The sequence below is a fragment of the Astyanax mexicanus genome, chromosome 20 (genome assembly GCF_023375975.1).
Source record: "Astyanax mexicanus isolate ESR-SI-001 chromosome 20, AstMex3_surface, whole genome shotgun sequence".
In the NCBI taxonomy this organism is placed as follows: Eukaryota; Metazoa; Chordata; class Actinopteri; order Characiformes; family Acestrorhamphidae; genus Astyanax; species Astyanax mexicanus.
In genome coordinates, this window is record NC_064427.1 from 6,283,113 (window position 1) to 6,301,269 (window position 18,157).

At 38.5% G+C, this 18,157-nt stretch overlaps 2 protein-coding genes across 4 annotated transcripts in view; both read right to left on the reverse strand.

Annotated features, from left to right (window-relative positions):
• Positions 1 to 1,253: 1,253 nt before the first annotated feature.
• On the reverse strand, positions 1,254 to 5,482 carry LOC103043606 (tsukushi). Its single transcript, XM_007244745.4, has 2 exons — positions 5,322 to 5,482; positions 1,254 to 3,455 (listed from the first exon to the last, which is right to left on the reverse strand). The coding sequence occupies exon 2, from the start codon at positions 3,445 to 3,447 to the stop codon at positions 2,404 to 2,406; it is 1,044 nt and encodes a 347-aa protein (XP_007244807.2). The 5' UTR covers positions 3,448 to 3,455; positions 5,322 to 5,482; the 3' UTR covers positions 1,254 to 2,403.
• Positions 5,483 to 6,589: 1,107 nt separating this feature from the next.
• The window catches only part of gdpd5a (glycerophosphodiester phosphodiesterase domain containing 5a), a 51,128-nt gene continuing 39,560 nt past the window's right edge, over positions 6,590 to 18,157 (reverse strand). For 2 of the 3 annotated variants that reach the window (XM_007244743.4, XM_022681000.2), the window contains exons 9-17: positions 17,434 to 17,516; positions 14,524 to 14,674; positions 13,745 to 13,966; positions 11,922 to 12,079; positions 10,959 to 11,106; positions 10,316 to 10,398; positions 9,290 to 9,304; positions 7,992 to 8,104; positions 6,590 to 7,271 (exon numbers count right to left, since the gene is read on the reverse strand). In XM_007244743.4, the coding sequence (XP_007244805.3) occupies positions 7,180 to 7,271; positions 7,992 to 8,104; positions 9,290 to 9,304; positions 10,316 to 10,398; positions 10,959 to 11,106; positions 11,922 to 12,079; positions 13,745 to 13,966; positions 14,524 to 14,674; positions 17,434 to 17,516 (1,065 nt within the window). In that variant the 3' untranslated portion in view covers positions 6,590 to 7,179. The remainder of the gene's footprint in view (positions 7,272 to 7,991; positions 8,105 to 9,289; positions 9,305 to 10,315; positions 10,399 to 10,958; positions 11,107 to 11,921; positions 12,080 to 13,744; positions 13,967 to 14,523; positions 14,675 to 17,433; positions 17,517 to 18,157) is intronic. The other variant, XM_007244744.4, reaches the window with a different exon arrangement.

Below are 18,157 nucleotides of genomic sequence, written 5' to 3' on the forward strand. Positions count from 1 at the left end.
TTGGAACTCTGCTGGAGGAGCCATAACTAGAATAAGAGCGAGGGCGACGGTCCGAGTGACAGGCGTAGCATCGGTTTCCACTGGCAACGGGGTTTTAGCCAATCAGAGCACAGCAAACTTAGTACAGGTGTAGTTAATAGGACTGCTTCCAGAAGCATGTATACCTGTATACTCAAATATTAAAATATTACTCCAGTAACAATAGAAACCCTCCCTTTACAGCTTCACTTTCAAATCTATAAAAAAATAAAGTACCATTATTTATTATGGGTCAAAAGTCATATATTATAATATTGTTTCTAACAAGATAATCTAATAAAATGACCATACACAAAGCACGGAATGCAAATAATGTGCAAATAGCTAAAATCAAGTGGCTATAAGTTACTTTAAGTGAACAAGCTAAGTTTAAGATTTATAGGTTATTATAAGTATAGGTTAAACTAGAAATGAAAAAAATGTGAACAAACTTTAAGTGGGTTTGGAAAAGTGTGATAATAACGCTGAAAAGTGGTTGCTAAGTTATTGTTAAGTGTTTGCTAGGCAGTTGCTATCAAAAGTGGTTGCTAAGGTTTTCGCAGACAGTTGCTAGTGTGGGTGGTGTGGTATGTTTGGTGTGAAGTGTGTAGGGTGTGCTGTGTGGAGTGCTAAGGTGTTGCTAAGCGGTTGCTAGGTAGTTGCTAAGGTGTTGCTATGGTGTCTCTGGTGGTTGCTAAGGTGCACCACGGTTCTGGAGGAACCTAATTTCTTCACACTGTGTACCTGCACTCAGATGTAATGATAATAAAAGCCTCTTGACTTGGACACACCTTTCTTATTTGTTTTATACTTTAGATTCTTCTAAGTAGCACATTTATCTTAGAGGTCAGATCTGCAAACTCTTGGTATTTTAATCTCAGTGTCTTCATGAGGGAGAATCTGGAATAGTTTTCTCAGCGTCTTGAAGGAAGGAGTTCCTGGAGGTGCTGAACAATAGTTGCTGCTTTTCCTTCATGCTGGGAAGCTCCAGCTCATCCCAGTTAAATCACCTCAAATCACCATCTCAGTTTATCAGGTTTAGATCAGGGAATTAATGTGGAGGATAAACACCTTTTTTTACTGCATAACTTTCACTTAAAGACTGAGCAAATACCTTGCATTCCAAACGACTGCAGTAGCGAGCCGAATGCCTCTTCTTCCAGACAGATGTACAGACAGAAAAAGAATTTGTAGCCTTTAATACAAACTGGAGAAAAGAACACCATCACATGAGATCACTGCTATTCACAGATTTTATTTCCAGTATTGCAGAATACAGTATTTCTTTGGCATGTCAAAACATTATTACATACAGTAGATCATGAACTGTGAGAATGTGTTTCTTTATTTAGAGAGTGGAACCCTCTACAGTATAAAAGTTTCTTTATATGTTAGTATTGTATGTCAGTAAAACAGAGGCAAAAATATTGGTACAAACACTGATAACAAAATGTACTACAAGTCATCATACAGCTCGATTCTGCCTGCAGCCGAGCTTTAGTCTGGTTTATTGAAACACTCAAACTATTTACATCTGGAAAATATATATTTATATACATGTATATTAAAATACTAGTATGATTGCATAGTAAATTTGCTGTTGGCCAACGACATTCACTTAATGATATATAAACTTGGCTTGTTCACTCTAGAATTCGGTTCAGACTACACCAAGACTAGGCTTAACTTGTGTCCTGTAATATGTTTAAATATGGTTCCTGTAAAACATTTACAGGAACACAGATTCAGAATGGTTTGGTGCATAAAAAAAACATAGATCATACTTAAACAAGATTAATGTTCCAAAAAAGAAGCAAAATACTTACACTATTAAGATGTAAACAAAGTCATTTAGATCAAGTCAGACTTGTTCACAGTGGGGGTAAACGGAAACGGAAATGGACCTGTTTACGCGTGGTCACTTTATTTGGTTTAAGTACCAGGATTAAAGCTAGACTCTTGAATGCTTTGAAGATGCATTAAAACAGAAACAAATCCAATTACACAAAACCACTTCTGGAGATAGTCTGAGACTCATTAGAGTCATTCAATCCATGATTCTGTAGAATAAACTACTATAATAACCCACACATCACAAAATTCTGACTTTAACTCTGTTTAAATCTCAACCAGTAAGTTTTATAGAAAGTGTGTGAATGTAGAATTCCTCATCAGCCCACCCCCAACATAACAGTTGTGTTTAAAACTAAACGCTGCACAGCTATAAAGACAGCACACTACACCATAGCACTGTCTCACAGTTAGCCAAAGCTCAAACGCTGATAAAGTGACAGTTTGTAAAGAAAGGCACACAAGTTACACCCCAGAACGGGCACTCACTATACAAAATAATTACATTTAATTTAGTTTTCAGATTAGTCAAGATCACAAAACAACGCCAGTCACATCACAGGTCATCACTTCCACAGTGTTGCTCTGTCCGACATGTCTATGAAATGTCTCGTGCTTGTGGACCCTCCAACAGTTGACTTCATCCCTCAAGGCAATGCTCTTAATGCTGGGGAGGAGCTGTAATATATTGTTTGGTAGAGTCGCAATTCCAGATTTGGATAAATTGAGCTCCTGCAGGAGTTTAAGGCCACTGAAAACACCTGCACTCAGAGATTTCAGTCTGCTGTTGTGCGACAGGTCGAGCACTTGGAGGTTCTGAAGATTCTGGAAACTCTGAGCTTCGATTTTGTGTAACTTTGGCATCTCAGACAGAAACAGGTGAACCAGATCCTCCAGACCAGCAAAACTCTGTTTACCAATGACAGAGATGGGGTTCTTACTCAAGTTCAAGGACCTGAGTGAGACCACCTGGAGCTCTGGTACTGAACTGAGCTGGTTTCCTGCTAAATTAAGACTCTGTATGTTGGGATGTTGGGAATGTGGATTGCTTGTAATGGCTGTTAACAAGTTATTAGACAGATCCACGTTGAGAGGCCGTCCGTGGTTCCTGATGGAGAACACGTCCAGATTTACTTCACAAATCTGGTTGTAGCTCAGATCCACGTCAGCGAGGGGCAGATCTGAGAAACAGCCATCTATGAGGACTCCCACAGAGTTCTGGCTCAAATCCAGCGTCTCCAGATAGCGCAGCTTGGAGAACATGCTGCCGTTCACCACAGAGATGAGGTTGTTGCTCAAATCCAGGCTGGAGAGGGTAGTGTACCCAGGCCCAGAGAGCACAGAGTCCTCAATGGAATGGATGCCATTAGAGGAAAGGTCCAGGGAGGAGGTGTCTAAAGGAATGGCGACGGGCACCAGGTTTGGGCCCAGTCCACTGCAGACCACCTTGGTCAGGCTGAAACTGTTGAACAATCCAAAACTCTCTACCTCACAGTGGCATCCTGGGTGGCACGTCTTCACCACTGCTACATGGAGAATCAGCAGCATGACCAACTTTTCTCCAAGGCGCCTCTCCATTGTTCTGCCTTAGAAGAGAGAGAGAAGAAAAAAGAAGAAAGTGCGGCGGTTAGTCTACTGAGTACTGAGTGAAATAGTGAAGTAGTCTGGAGCATTTGGTCGGTCAGCTTAACACCTCAACCCTGACACCTTAAGCTTGTGAACATGGTGTGAGGTTAAAAACTACAAAAGCTGCTTTGAACGTGGGTTGTTAATGACTCAGGAAAGTAGTACTGTAACGGTCACAATAAGTGTTTGGGTTATTAGCATATGGTTGTTAACACACTGTCTTGTTGCACAGATGAGTGGTTGAACCCTTGGATGTAGAGACCAGTACAAATATAGCATGCAGAGGCAAACACTTGAGCTGCAAATGTGTGGTTTAATCCTTAGTAATACAACCAAATATTAACATTTCAATCTGTATTTTGAGTCGGAGTACATGGTACACCTCAAATGGCTGCAACCTCCCTATTTAGTGCACTACCTAGAAAATAAAATTATAGCCCTCACTGTACGCTTAACAGAGACACTTAAGATTTGGAAGTATGTACAGAACCCAAGTGGCTTTAATAGATGCATAATGTGGAAGCCATTGAAGATTTACCCAAACATCAACCACTTTTCATAAATGCATTGATATGAAGACATACAATCAGTGTAATCAACACAAGGCTTAAAAAAAAAGTCTTACGCATGCACCAAATATTCAGAAACCAAAATGTATTGACTTAAATAATACATATATTTAAAAAAGCATTTTCTGTGTTAGTCTATATAGCCTAATTTATATTGTACAATGGCTAACTTTTTTTTTTTTAATCAAATTGTATTTTCTCGATTTCCTCTATGATTTTATTATGGCAGCAGCAAGCCCACACAGAATTAAAAAGTTTTATATTCTCTTTTGTCCCTGTCTGCTTCCCTGTCCTTTTTCTTATTTTATTTCACTAGTTTAAATGCCCCTCTGTAAAACTCTGCAAAATAATTGCACAATGGTTTTGAAAATTCTAAAGCATAAGAATAACTTTAAATTTAATGTTAAAAAGTGTTTAAAAATATTTTAAAACATCTTTTTTTTCAGTTTCAGCCAAAATAAAAAATAAACCAACATCATCTTGGTACATCATCTACAGTAATGTTTAATTAAAAATTGTTAAGCCTGATTTTTTTTATTATTTTAATCAAAGCACAATGCTAAAAATAAAGAGTTATCACTAATTTTACCACATTAACTTTTTACTGTTCACATAACTGAACTACTAACTGTAAACACACTTCCAGAAGATTAATTTAAGTGTGAATAAAGGGTTTATTATACAAATAACAAAAAAATCTCTAAGTCTGCCCAACAAGACCAAGTTTTTTTTATCTTTCTTATCACATTAACGTTAACTTATCGACGTTGAGAGGCCGTCCATCTTTCCTGATGGAGAACACGTCCAGTTTTTATCTTCCTTATCACATTAACTTATCTTACACTGGGCATTAATGGGTTTTTAAGACTAAACAAATCATTCAATCATGAATATAAAGCTGCTACAAACGGTTATTTAAGTTATGTTGGCTATTTGAGGGTTAACACAGAAGAAACACTTTTGGTTCCACACAGAAACACGTTTGGAAGATGTGTAAAGTTGTGTTTCTGTGGAAAACTCTTAGTTTTAAAGATTTTTAACGTTAGTACAAAACCTAGAGACGATTAAATCCGAAAATAATCATCTAAAATGAGAAATGAAGCGGAAAAAACAGTTTCAGACTAACGTTACTGTTGAAGCTACTGCTAACACACTGCTAACTCTGAGTAAACAGAACAGAGCTGAGTCGGTTCAGAGTCGCTGCAGCTGCGGGTGAATCTCTGACCGTTACTCTGAACTCTCCCCGTTACCGCTTACCTGCCGTTTGAAGCCCCGCGAGCGCATTCCGTTACACTTCTCACGGCATCTTTACACGCTCGTGCAGACACTCCGCTTCGTTGTCATTGGCTACAACGTCATCGGCTCCTGTTCAACCAATCACAGCAGAGTTCTTCGCCGACGTTGCAGCTTTAGTGACGGAATGGTCCCGCCCACTTACGTGCGGCAACTTTGGGAAGGAGTATCCTAAATCACTGCATGCTCCCTATGTAGGGCACTACGAAGGTCATAAAAGCCTAACATGAACATGTGGGATTGATCCGTATGTGTATAGAACCCTGGTGGAGGTTCTATATGTTTCATGAGAGTACATACTGCTATTAATAATAAAAAAAAAGACACACAACCAAACACACAACAAAAAACAGGGATTGAAGGTTTATGGGATTATGGAAACATTAAATGATTAATCTAACATGATTCATGAGATGAACTAGATGTTAAGTACTGTAGCTGATGTTTGCTAAAGAGTAATACGATAAAAAAGCAATGGAAGTCATTTTAGAGCATTTCTATTATTAAATTTAACTTCAATTTAAACATTGAAAAAACAACTTCCACAGCATCCCAAAAAAGTAAAATATTGTAAAAATAAGTGGTGATAAGTGAAAATGAGTGGTGGGTGTAGCACGTGGATAACACCACTACCTGCCAGTGAGCCATCACATCATGTGGGAGACTAGGGTTCAATTCCAGTCCTGGGTGACTGAATGCTGCACTACAGCAATAAGAGTCCCTGGGCAAGACTCCTAACACTACATTGGCCATAACTCTGTAATAGAAATAACCTTGTAAATCACTTTGGATAAGTGGAGTGTCAGAACTATAAAACAACACATTTTGAATACTTACCACTGATATGTCAGAAGTCATGGGACAGCAATATGTTCATTATGTTTATAATAAAGTGTTACCTCAAAGAACAGCTTGGCAATGCTCACATCTGTATATGTATGCAATGTGAATGATCAGAGTGTTAGTGAGGCCTGATTCGAGTGGGCGGAGCCAGATGGATGGGAGATTCCATTTCCGAAGCTGTGTATGTTTTTTTTTTTTTACATTCCTCGAACCACAAAAATCACATCTATATGCAGTTCCGGAGACCCCTTTAGCTTTTGCATTCCTTAGCTGCTATGGGACATGGCAAATATCATGGGGCATGATGCTAGTACCATGTCCCCTGATATGTCCTAATTTTAGTTTGTAACAGGTTTTAATCTACAGATTTAAAAATAAAAATAAGCCACTTGTATTTATTTATTTATTTATTTTAACGTCCATCATAAACTCACTAAATATATTTATATTTATATACTACTGCTGTGTCAAAAAATGTCTTCTTATATACACTTTAATACAGAACAGAACATAAGGCATCAAAGTGAAGGACCGTTCCATAAATAGTCAATACAAATTCAACACACAGCGAACGCACTCGCTGCATTGGTGGAACACCAGGGAATGGGAGTCAGTTTTATGTGCAGTTCCCAAAACAAAACATACAATACAAGACAATCTAAGGACAATAAATGGTGCTGCTGGAACCGAGTTGGATTCAGAAGTCCTAAAACACCAACAAAAGTGTACAATGTGCTCAACTTTCCAAAAGCCATGAGTTCACATGAGCGCAGCACGCCGATCAGTCCTTCACCGGTCCTCTGGAATACCCAGCAGATAAGATCGGACAGCATATCTATCAGTCCAAAAAAGGAAAAAAGCCCACCAGTGCTTCTCGAGTCCAAAAAAGACCACCCTGTCAAACAGTCCAGACTTTAAATCTGTAAAGGTCCACCACACCAGTAAAAAAAATCCAACAAAAAATAACACAACACCCCCGTCAACGGGAAATGCCATCCCGTGTGTATCCCTCATATCCGTGTTCAGTGTATATGGACAGCTCGTCTGTGCTGCTGACTCCATTGTTTATTTCTGAGAAAAGAAAGAGGAAATACAATGTTAGCAGGACTATGAACGGACCCAAAGGAAGCTGTTACTGGATAAAAAAAAAAGATGATATTTACTATGTATTCTGTGTTACACTTATTGGCTATTAGTGGCCAGACCTACAACCCTCCGGAAAAAAAAAAAAAATAAAAAAAAAAAAAAATATATATATATATATATATATAAATGTGATTAGATGGTTGACAAGTTTTGCTCTTGACCAGTATAGGATATGATTTTGTTTAAGTTGTTGTTGGTTAACATCAAGGGTTCTCAACTGGTCTCAACCCGGGACTTTACTTTTGAAAAACAGCCTTCAAATACACATTTAAACATACATATGCATGCAAAGTGAAGTTAAAAACAGTTTCTTTAGGAAATTGAGGAGAAACATGACAACTACATATACTACGTATAAAATGTTACTACAATAAAATTAATATTTAAATCAATATTTGGTGGAGTAACCCTGGTTTTAATCACAATTTTCATGCATCTTGGCATGTTCTCCTCCACCAGTCTTACACACTGCTTTTGGAAAACTTATTGCCTTTCCTCCTGGTGCAAAAATTCAAGCAGTTCAGCTGGGTTTGATGGCTTGTGATCAGAGGTTTTAATTTGGTAAAATCAAAGTAACTCATCACTTTGAAGTGGTCCAGAGCTGTATATTTCAAACAAAAGGGCTCTCACAGTCCTAAGCATCACCTGAGAAGATGAGTTTCTCCTTCATGATGTTGACGTCTCGGCTGGGCCTGCGCACCACGGCACTGAGCATGATCTGCTCCGGGTTATAGCTCCTCATCCCGCTCATCTTCCACCTGCGGAGCATTAAACATCCATTAAACATCACTGGAAGTTTTCACAACTGAATGTTCAGACCAAGGTTCATGAGTTTCATGCGTTACGTATTCAATCCAGTTAGTTTTGGTTTCACACTGCAATTTTAGTGCGTGGCCTAAAGAACGTTGCTACATCCTGATGTATCTACAGTTACAGTAGATATAGGAATCACCAGCGTAATCTATTGTGTCCATATAGCTGCGCGACACATTCACCTAAAGGCGAGTTAAATTTCAGCACAACATCCGTTCTTTTTTCTTCTTTACAGGGGCAGTTTCTCAGGCAGGGATTAAGCATAGTCGTGTACTACACACCATTATAATTGGAGATTTCTTTTAAATCAAAGGAAAATACAGGAAAATTCTATGACAAGACCTAATTCCTGTCTCTAAACCTTTAGAGGCAGTTCCCAGACAGAGACTAAGCCTAGTCTTGAAATACACAACATTTCAAAAGAAAATTTCACACTGAAAGTGCAATATAATCTACAACTAGGCTTAATTCCTTTCTGGGGAACCTTGAGGTCTAAACTTTTACTTGCAGTTTAGCTGGCAGAGATTAAACCTAGTCTTGGACTTCACATCATTTCAAATGGACGCATCAGTTTTCATCTGGGAAACTGCACCAAAGAGTATCTAAACATTTAGGTCCAAACCTTTACAGGCAGTTCCCAGACAGGGATTAAGTCTAGTCTTGGATTACACAGCATTTTCAATGAAGAATTTACACTGAAAATGAACTATAATCTACAACTAGGCTTAATTCCTATATGAAGAACTGACACAAAGAGTCTCTAAACCTTTACAGGCAGTTTGCAGACAGAGATAAAGTCTAGTCTTGGATTACACAGCATATCAAATGAAGACTTTAAACTGAAAGGGAATTATAATCTACAACTAAGCTTAATTAATGTCTGTGGAACTGACCCACAGAGTTTCTAAACATTAAGGCCCATGTTACGAATGAATGTTAAACACAGGACACAATGAGTACAGAATGCATCTCTATACAGTATATACAGCAGACGAGGGGAACACAAGTCACACAAGCACAAAAAGGAAAGGACCAACAAACAGAGGATGTGGACAGGAAGGTCGAGAAAGACCCCCAGAAGACAAAAGTCAATGCAAAGCGCTCTGAGCTCCTGCAGTGATCCTGGTTACCTGATGATGTGATAGCTGAAAGATTGCAGAAAGCAGCGGAGAGAGGAGGCATGCAGAGAGCAGGCAGCAGAGGACAGAGAGAAACAGACAGACATACAGCGGGAGAGAGAGAGAGAGAAGGAGAGAGAGAAAGAGACAGAGAGAGAAAGAGAGAAAAAGAGGAAGGTGGAAAGAACAGAAGGAACAGAGAGCATGGCAATCAGTTCAGAAGCAGCAAGTCATACAGCTCAGATACAGCAAGCATCCTCACACTGAGCACATTTAGCATAATCTAAAGATTTATTAAACAAATAATCAATTATTCAGATAATGATTACCAAAACAACTTGTATTTAGACATCAGATTTTTAAACATTTTAAACACCTTTACAACAAGGATACATTCATTAATAGCACTTATAAAATAATTATAAGTATTAGTTGACACTAGTTACCAAAGTTAACAATATTTACAACATTTTTTATTTCTTAACTGGTTTCAAATAATAATTAGTTGAGGCATTACTTAACCATTAAACAATGTTTATTGCTAATTGATCTGCCCTTACTGAAAAATGTAAGACCTACATTATTTTTTTACGCACATACCAACTATGAAGACAATAAAGATGAATACCTTATTCACCTTTTAACCTTTTTAATAGAATTTCCAGCTGAAATATAATTAAAACTTGATATTGTCACATTTTAAACCAAGGATGTTCAAAGTAGCATCAATAAATAATAAAAAATCTACCCTAAGACAGTTTTTATAAGTGAATTTCATTTTGACACTGTTTTTCATGTTAAGTAAAGAGATTGCTTCTTTGTTGCACTCGTTTTTTTATTTAAATCCATTCCACATTAAAAGTTAAGTCTGAGCCCATATCCATGAGACTTATACTCCTCACACTAATAGAACTCTGCTCTCCATCACTCCAGAGAACACTTCTTTAATATTAAACACTCGAGGAAGAGATTAACTACTCTCTTTTATCAAGTCAGAAAACAATAAATGGCCGTAATGTTGCTGAGAGGTATACTTACTTCTGGAATATGAATATTCCTATGATAATTGCTGCAGATATTAGATCAGACGTGATCCAAATCAAGCAGTACTCATCTGGACTCTGCAAGAAAAGAGCAAAAGAGCAGCAGTTTTTACAGTGTTTTACCACTAGAGAGCACCATATGTGCAGTAGAGCTCAGAGATTCCCAAATTCTGGCCCTGAAATTCCTGATCCTTTGACTGTCCCTTTGTATAATTTATCCTGCTGTAAAACCCATTAATCTGATTTAAAATGACTTCATTTGGTAATTAGCAGGATTATTACAATGATTAGGAACCCAATATGATAAAAATGAATATGTTTATTATATTTTAAAATACAAAAATGTCCACCATATTTTTAAACATAACTGATTACTGACAAATGGTTTTATTAGACCATGGACCATGTAATTTGCATGATAAGATTGGAATGATTCTCATATTAAGGAATCTCTGGTTGATTTTTAAACCCAGCATTAACAAATGATTCATAAACACATGCAATACATTTTCACTGGCAAATTTAGAGAACGAGAGAGAATAGGAGAAAGAGAGAAAGATAAAGAGAGAGAGAGAGTAAGAGAAGGAAAGAGAATAAAGACAGACAGATAAAGAAGTCAGCAGGGTTGAGCTCCTTACCATGAGCCAGATGGGGTGAGGCACTTTGCGGAGGATGTGAGGGGCGTCGGAGGAGACGGACTGTACCCCGCTGCACCACAGCACCGAGTACAGCCACGGCTCGTTTACCGGGTACACGTTCAGGCTCACGTTACTGCTGCTGAGACGCCTGTAACACACACACACACACACACACACACACACACGCAAACAAGCACAAACAAATGGGCCCATAGTCTTAAAAAAGTTAACATTAACCGCTAGTTTGATTACTCAGTAATTAACTTTAATGCAGACACTATTGTGAATTATTTGTGACTTTCAGGCAGCCACTGACTGCAAAGTATGACATCCTAGTTGCTTCTTTCAAATCAGCTGTGATTGTAAAGAGTCAACATTGCAACAAACCATGGTACTGTCTAAATACCAATGGATCTGACACTGGATAAAGTGCACACAATAGTGGTAAAGCCAACACAAAACACAACACACACACAGTACCAGTCAAAAGTGTGGACACACCCCTTCTATATTGAAGACTATATAAAACAGGAACACATGCAGAGTTATTCTTTAAACAAAAATGTGTTAAACAAACCAGAATATGTTTTATACTTTAGATTCTTCTAAGTATCACATTTATCTTTGAGGACAGATCTGCACACTCTTGGTATTTTAATCTCATGCTAAATGACCTCAAATCACCATCTCAGTTCATCAGGTTTAGATCAGGGGATTAAAGTGGAGGACCAACACTTTTTGTTACTGTTTACTACATAACTGCATATGTGTCCCTTATTTGTTTTTTGTTTTTTTCATGTCTTTAATATTAATCTACGATGTAGAAAATAAATTAAATAAAGAAATAAAGGAAACCACTTTGCTGATGCAAAGTGTACAAAGTATGTGAGAGTATGTGTAAGAGTGTGTGTGTGTGTGTGTTTTGCGTGTGTGTGTGTGTGTGCGTGATTCAGCACTGTTTACCTGAGTTCCGGTACTGTAGCTTGGCTGTAGTGTAAGCTGAGGGTGCGGGTGCCCCTCTCCCTCACCTCCTCTCCCGGAGGCTTTTCACCGGACGTGGCCTGCAGCAGAGGCACAGCAGCTCGAACCGTCTTCCTGTACCAGTCTGGGGTCCACATCACCTACATACACACACACACACACACACACACACACACAAACACCTCACACACTTAATCATCCACATCAGCTGCTGACCTACGCGAGTTCAGCACCATCTCATTATGTAAATTCAGCTCTCAGGCACTAATATGTTCAAAACAAACACCAGCATGTCCGCTGCTTGCAGATTCCACAGGAAGCTGTTTATATGGAAAAGCTTGTGACCCCATGACTGCCAGCATTTCCTCCTAAAGAGGGCTGAAAGGATCACTCACATAAAGATGGCACAACAAACACGAGGGGTGATGGACAAAGTTTTCCTTAAATGTAAAATAATTTATTTTCTACACTGTAGATTAAAACAATTAAGGGACACATATGGAATTATGTAGTAAACAGTAAAAAAAAAGAAAAAAGAAAAAAAAGTGTCATTTACAATCCCCTGAACTAAACCAAACTAAGATGGGTGATTAAGCATAATCAAATGCAATATTCAGCGAGGTGTTAATGTTTGTGGGGACACAGTGTGAAAATGCAGCTCTGGACAAGGCCTGATTAAGTACACAAAATTAACAGTAAGTATACTAAGTATGTATACTTTAATACAAAATAATCAAAACTTAAAATGTCTCAGATTAATTAATATAATCAATGCCACATTTTTTGTTTTGCCATTGCTTTGCACTGTGTGCAGCAATCAAAGCTAAAGGCAATCCAATGAAATATTAAAATGTGTGACTTTTTTTGTTTGCAACTTTTTTTTTTTACCAGACAGTGTATTGAAAGCTTCAAGGTAAACAGGATCACTTAGTATAAAAGCCTTTAAATATACTAACAGACATAGGAAATTCCCATCCATCTGGCACCCACCATCAGCCCTAACTAAAACTTATAACTTAAAAACGTATTATTATTCACAATGACTTGCCATTAGCACACTGGTCAGAGTTTTTCTCACCTCTCTCAAACATAACAACTTACAACTGATCAATTCACACACTGCAAGCCCATGACTTTTGGCATGGTAGTGTATAAAGTGTATACAGTATATCTATATATTGATTTGCCACAGGTAACGTTGCATGGAGCTTTAAAAAAAAATACATATATAATTTTCTCCCCAATTTACACGGCCAATTACCCAACCCACTCATTAGTACTCCCTCTACCACTAGTAATGCCCCAACACACCAGGAGGGTAAAGACTAACACATGCCTCCTCCGATACATGTGAAATCAGCCACCGCTTCTTTTTAGCCGCTGTTGATGCAGCATTGCCGAGTAGCATCACGGCGCACTCGGAGGAAAGCTCAACGACTCGGTTCTGATACATCAGCTCAAAGACGCCCTGTGCTGCAGACATCACCCTAGGAGTGATGTGGGGAAAGAGCGCCATCTACCCACCCGGAGGGAGCAGGGCCAATTGAGCTCCTTCTGTGCGCCGGCAGCTTTACGGCAAAGCTGCATGAGCGGGGGTTCAAACCTGCGACCTCCTGCTCATAGTGGCAGCACTTTAGACCGCTGGACCACTCTGCGCTTGTGCATATTGCTATTTTAAACATTTTTTGAACGGAAAGTTTCAGTCTGCACATCAGACTCAATTTCTCTATCTTAGAAAGTGGAGGAGTGTTTCTATACAGGATGAAACCTATTTCAATGCTATTTCAATGAATAATTATTCTCACCTGTTCTGACTGGATGCCAGAGCGCTGGACGGCCCTTAGGGTGTCTTTGATCCAGAGCTGGTAGCGGGGGTGCTGGGGTGGTGGTCTGCGCAGGCTGAAGATGACCGTGCGGTTGGTCCTGGCTGCCAGCCGGAGCAGATCCACTAAGCTGCACACCGTCTGATTTCCAGCTCGACTGCGGTCCCTCCCAGTCATGAACTGAACAGTCCAGTAAGGGTCATCCTAGGAGACAAAAAACACAGATAAAACAGATAAGACAGAATATAACCTGAAGATATGGGAATAAATAGTGTTTAAACATATAGAACCACATGGCATGTTAATAATGTCTGTAAGTTTATTAATATAAATTATTATTTACAGAAACTGAACTGTAGATATGCTTGATTCAATATCAATATATGCATTTTATTTAGCTTTATTAAGTAAGTTAATATTAAGTAAAATTGATTAAGCATTATCACTTTTGAAATATGAGGCATTCTAGATATACATATTATAATTTATTATTAACAGTTGTTATTAATTATGATATCTCTACAGTTACCAAATCAACTATAGATAATCATTCTGGGCAAATCTAATAATATTTTACATAATAAATTACTTTGATATGACAGCTAGTGCTTACTGTGAGATGCAGATGGGTGTTTTGTGATTTGCTTCTTCCATAAAGCACAGGAGCAGCTGTGTGAGTGTATGAGTGACAGACAGAGCACACTCAGGAGAATCAAAGTGTCTGTGTGTGTGTGTGTGTGTGTGTGTGTGTGTGTGTGTACCCTCAGAAACCACAGGCCAGCATTTAGAGAGCGTATTTCTGTCCAGTTGAAGAGTGAGGCGTCGTCGTGCTGCCGCTGGGGGAAGACACTGGCCACGTTGGTGGTCCGGCGCAGGGTCCGGTCCCGCATTAGGAAGGGTACTCCATCCATACTGCAGAAACAGGAGGGACAGGGTGTTCATTTGAATTCAAAAACAGCATGGCGACTGTTTATTTACACCATAGGAATAAGCAATCTTGTATGCAATTTTTTACTTTTTTATTTTTTTTTTAGCAGGTCTTCTTAGTGCACTGTTGTTGTCCCACTGCTTGCACTCAATCATGGATGGTGGAATAGAGAGATAGATGGCAGTGTTTTAGGGTGTGCTCATGTCTATGTTACCTTCTGGCTCTCTCTTTTTTTTAATTAGCCTGTTATAGTCAGACCTGTCTGTCATGACCTGTTTCCTAGTTAATGACTGCCTACCAATGTCCAACTAAAAGCTTACTTTTTGACCAAACTGGCCACAAATGCCACAGTCCTCTATCTTAAGTCCTATCCGAACAGAATCTTTTTTTAGGGGGCCCTGAGGTAATTTTCTTTTTCATGGTGGGTCCTCTGTGATTTTATTCCTGTCCAGAACTTCCATGTATGTGTTTTTCTCAGACATCCTCTGAGAAAATTACAGGCTGAATTACCTACAGTTTTTCGCTTAACGCATATCTCTGAGTTTTTTCTGCTCTTGTTTAATGAAATAGCTATTTGTCCAGTGCTACTCATTGTTATTACACTTTGGGCACATGTTTCCACGGAGATCCACGTAAAAGCACAAAAGCGAGTGGAAATGGAGGAGCTACTGAACAAGATGTCATGTGACCAAGAATGCCAAAAAAAACAAACAAAAAAAACTCACTGGTCCTCATGTTTTGTCAGTTGCAGATTGAAGTGGGTATGGGTATTCAAGCCATAACCATATGGTAAATAATTCAGTAACTCAGCTCCATAACCACTGAATTTTCATCAATTTGTACAAATATGTCCAAACTTAGATATTTTCAATTCTGGACAAGCTTTTTTTTTCTAATGTTTATGTTAGGATCCGGACACAGTGGTTTATTAATACGTTTATTTATATATTTATCCTAATCTTCAACAAACAGATGTTTGCTGCCCAGGTAATCAGCTTGACATCTAAGCCTTTTCTGATATCTGTAAAGTTAAAGAAGCTGCATGTGTGGCAGGAGAAATAAGCCGAGGTTAAGCCGGACCAGCTCCAGCGATGGTCATCAGGTCTACTGAGGGCAGGCAGGCTAATAGCAGTCCTTCATTAATCCAGAGCCCAGCAGAGAGTAACAGTGATTGGCTCATTATCACACCGGCACTTCATCAACCGAGTCAATACAGCGGCCTCCAGAGAGCTCCTCAGCTCAATACCACTATCAGCAGCCGGCAGGACCCCACGTGGACCAGAGCCACAGCGGCCAGAGCCAGAGAGTCATTAGAGGCTCTACTGAACGACTAAAAGTCTGAACAAGAAGAGGATGAAGAAGAAGATGCATCACCAGACCGGGGAGCCTCACAGCAAATGAAAAGAAGGAACTGCCTCACAGAGAGTTTGATCTGAACTTCTCAAACACGATTATCAGCAAACACAGAAATGAGATACACTGCCCATTAAAAGTTAGGATTAAAAGTAACATCAAGCGTAAATTTCTAACACAAACAACCACGCTTTCTTTCATGCCTTAAACCTTTATATATTAATGACTGCCCACTATGTTTACTAAGAGATACAGCCTGTTACATAACAGTCAGAGCAACAGTGTTCTGGCAGCATACGCTTTTATTGATGTCTAAAGAAAAAGAAAAAAAAGAAAAAAAGAAAGTTGAGGAATATGCTGTGGCCACAATCAGTAATTACATGGTCAAAGCACAAATTGAACCTTAAAGTATTTATTGCAGGTACTGTATTTGTGGTAGTCGCTCTTCATTAATAAAGATAAAGACCATTGATATTCTTAGTGATGATGTCACTTTTAAAGTAGGATTAACAATATTAGAAAATTTAACAATGCAAGATTTGGTTTTCTGCTATATGTTTTGCAATATATAACAAAAAAATACCGGCATTTTTAACAGATTTCACCAGAAGTCAACATATCATGAAATTAATCATGCACTCTAAAATGTATGCAATTTTTAGAGCCAAATAAACAACATCAGGCAGATATACACTAAGAGACCACTAAAAATGATAAGTTTATTTAATTTCATCAAGTTGAAAACATCTGGAATATAATCAAGAGGAAGATAGATGGTCCCAAGCCATCAAACCAAGCTTAACTGCTTGAATTTTTGCACCAGGAGCGGCATTAAGTCATCATCCAAAAGCAGTGTGTAAGACTGGTGGAGAAGAACATGCCAAGATGCATGAAAACTGTGATTAAAAAAACAGGATTATTCTAGAAGATTGGTTGTAAAATTGGGAATAGTGTGTTTTTTTCTTTTATACCAAGTTGTACATGCTGCAATAATAATAGAAATTCTATAACAATATATTATGTAATAATAATAATTGTGCAGCATTATTTTGTATCCAATCTGGAAAAATAATGATTAAATCTAATCCTACATCAAAATGTCCCAAAATCAATCCTTTCACCCTAAGCAAAACATCTGTATATGTCATTTAATTTATTATATATATATTTTTTAGTTTTCTTTATTGTGCTTTATACGTCAGCAAACCATACGTACAAAACAGTGTATTCTAGTCAGTAAACCAATGAACCAGAAAAACCAAACAAACCTGATGATTTTGGTTCCTTTTACATCAGTTGTTCTATAAAATATTAACTTTGGAAAGAACGGCAGCAAAACATCAGATATTAAAAACAGTTATTAACTGGTAAGAGGCAAATAAAGACGTACCTGACAGTGACGTCAGTCTCGAAGGCGCTGACCTTCTGCTGCAAGGCCTTGTTGAAGGACATGCCGGTGTTCTCTGGTGCGAGCTGGGAGACAGACGACAGCAGTTCACACTCAGGATCACCAGCAGGGGTGAGAGAAGCAGCGTCTGCTGCTAATAAACTCACTGACTCCTCTCACAGAGTGTTACTGAGGAGGACACTTTACTCAGAGTTTACTCACACAATGAAGCATATTTGATCTTGACACCACGTTCACACATACTACATAATAATGTACAAATCTACTGTCAATTTAGTTGTTTTTACATTTACACACAAAGATTTGAGATCTTTAGGATCCTAGTGGAATAGGAGTGGAATAGTTCATATAATGATACAGATCCATCACTATGGTAAAGTGTATTGTAAAGTGTTACCTTAAGATCATCGTAACAGTAGAGAAAATGTTTAGTGTGATGCTCTTTTGACCATTTCAAAAAACTCATATTTTAGTGATCTATAGTGCACTGGTCTATTGTGCATTGTGCAGCTAGATTCAGGGTGTGTCAGTGTGTCTTTGGTATCATGTGGGCACAAAAAAATACACCTTACGCATCTCGAAACGTGTAAAAGGTGTGTTCTAATTTTCTAAATTAATCATGGGTGTGTTTTAGGCGCAACGTGAAATAAACCAATCAGTGTGCCAGTCGTCATTCCCTTTAAGAGGCAAGTGCGCTCTGACTTTG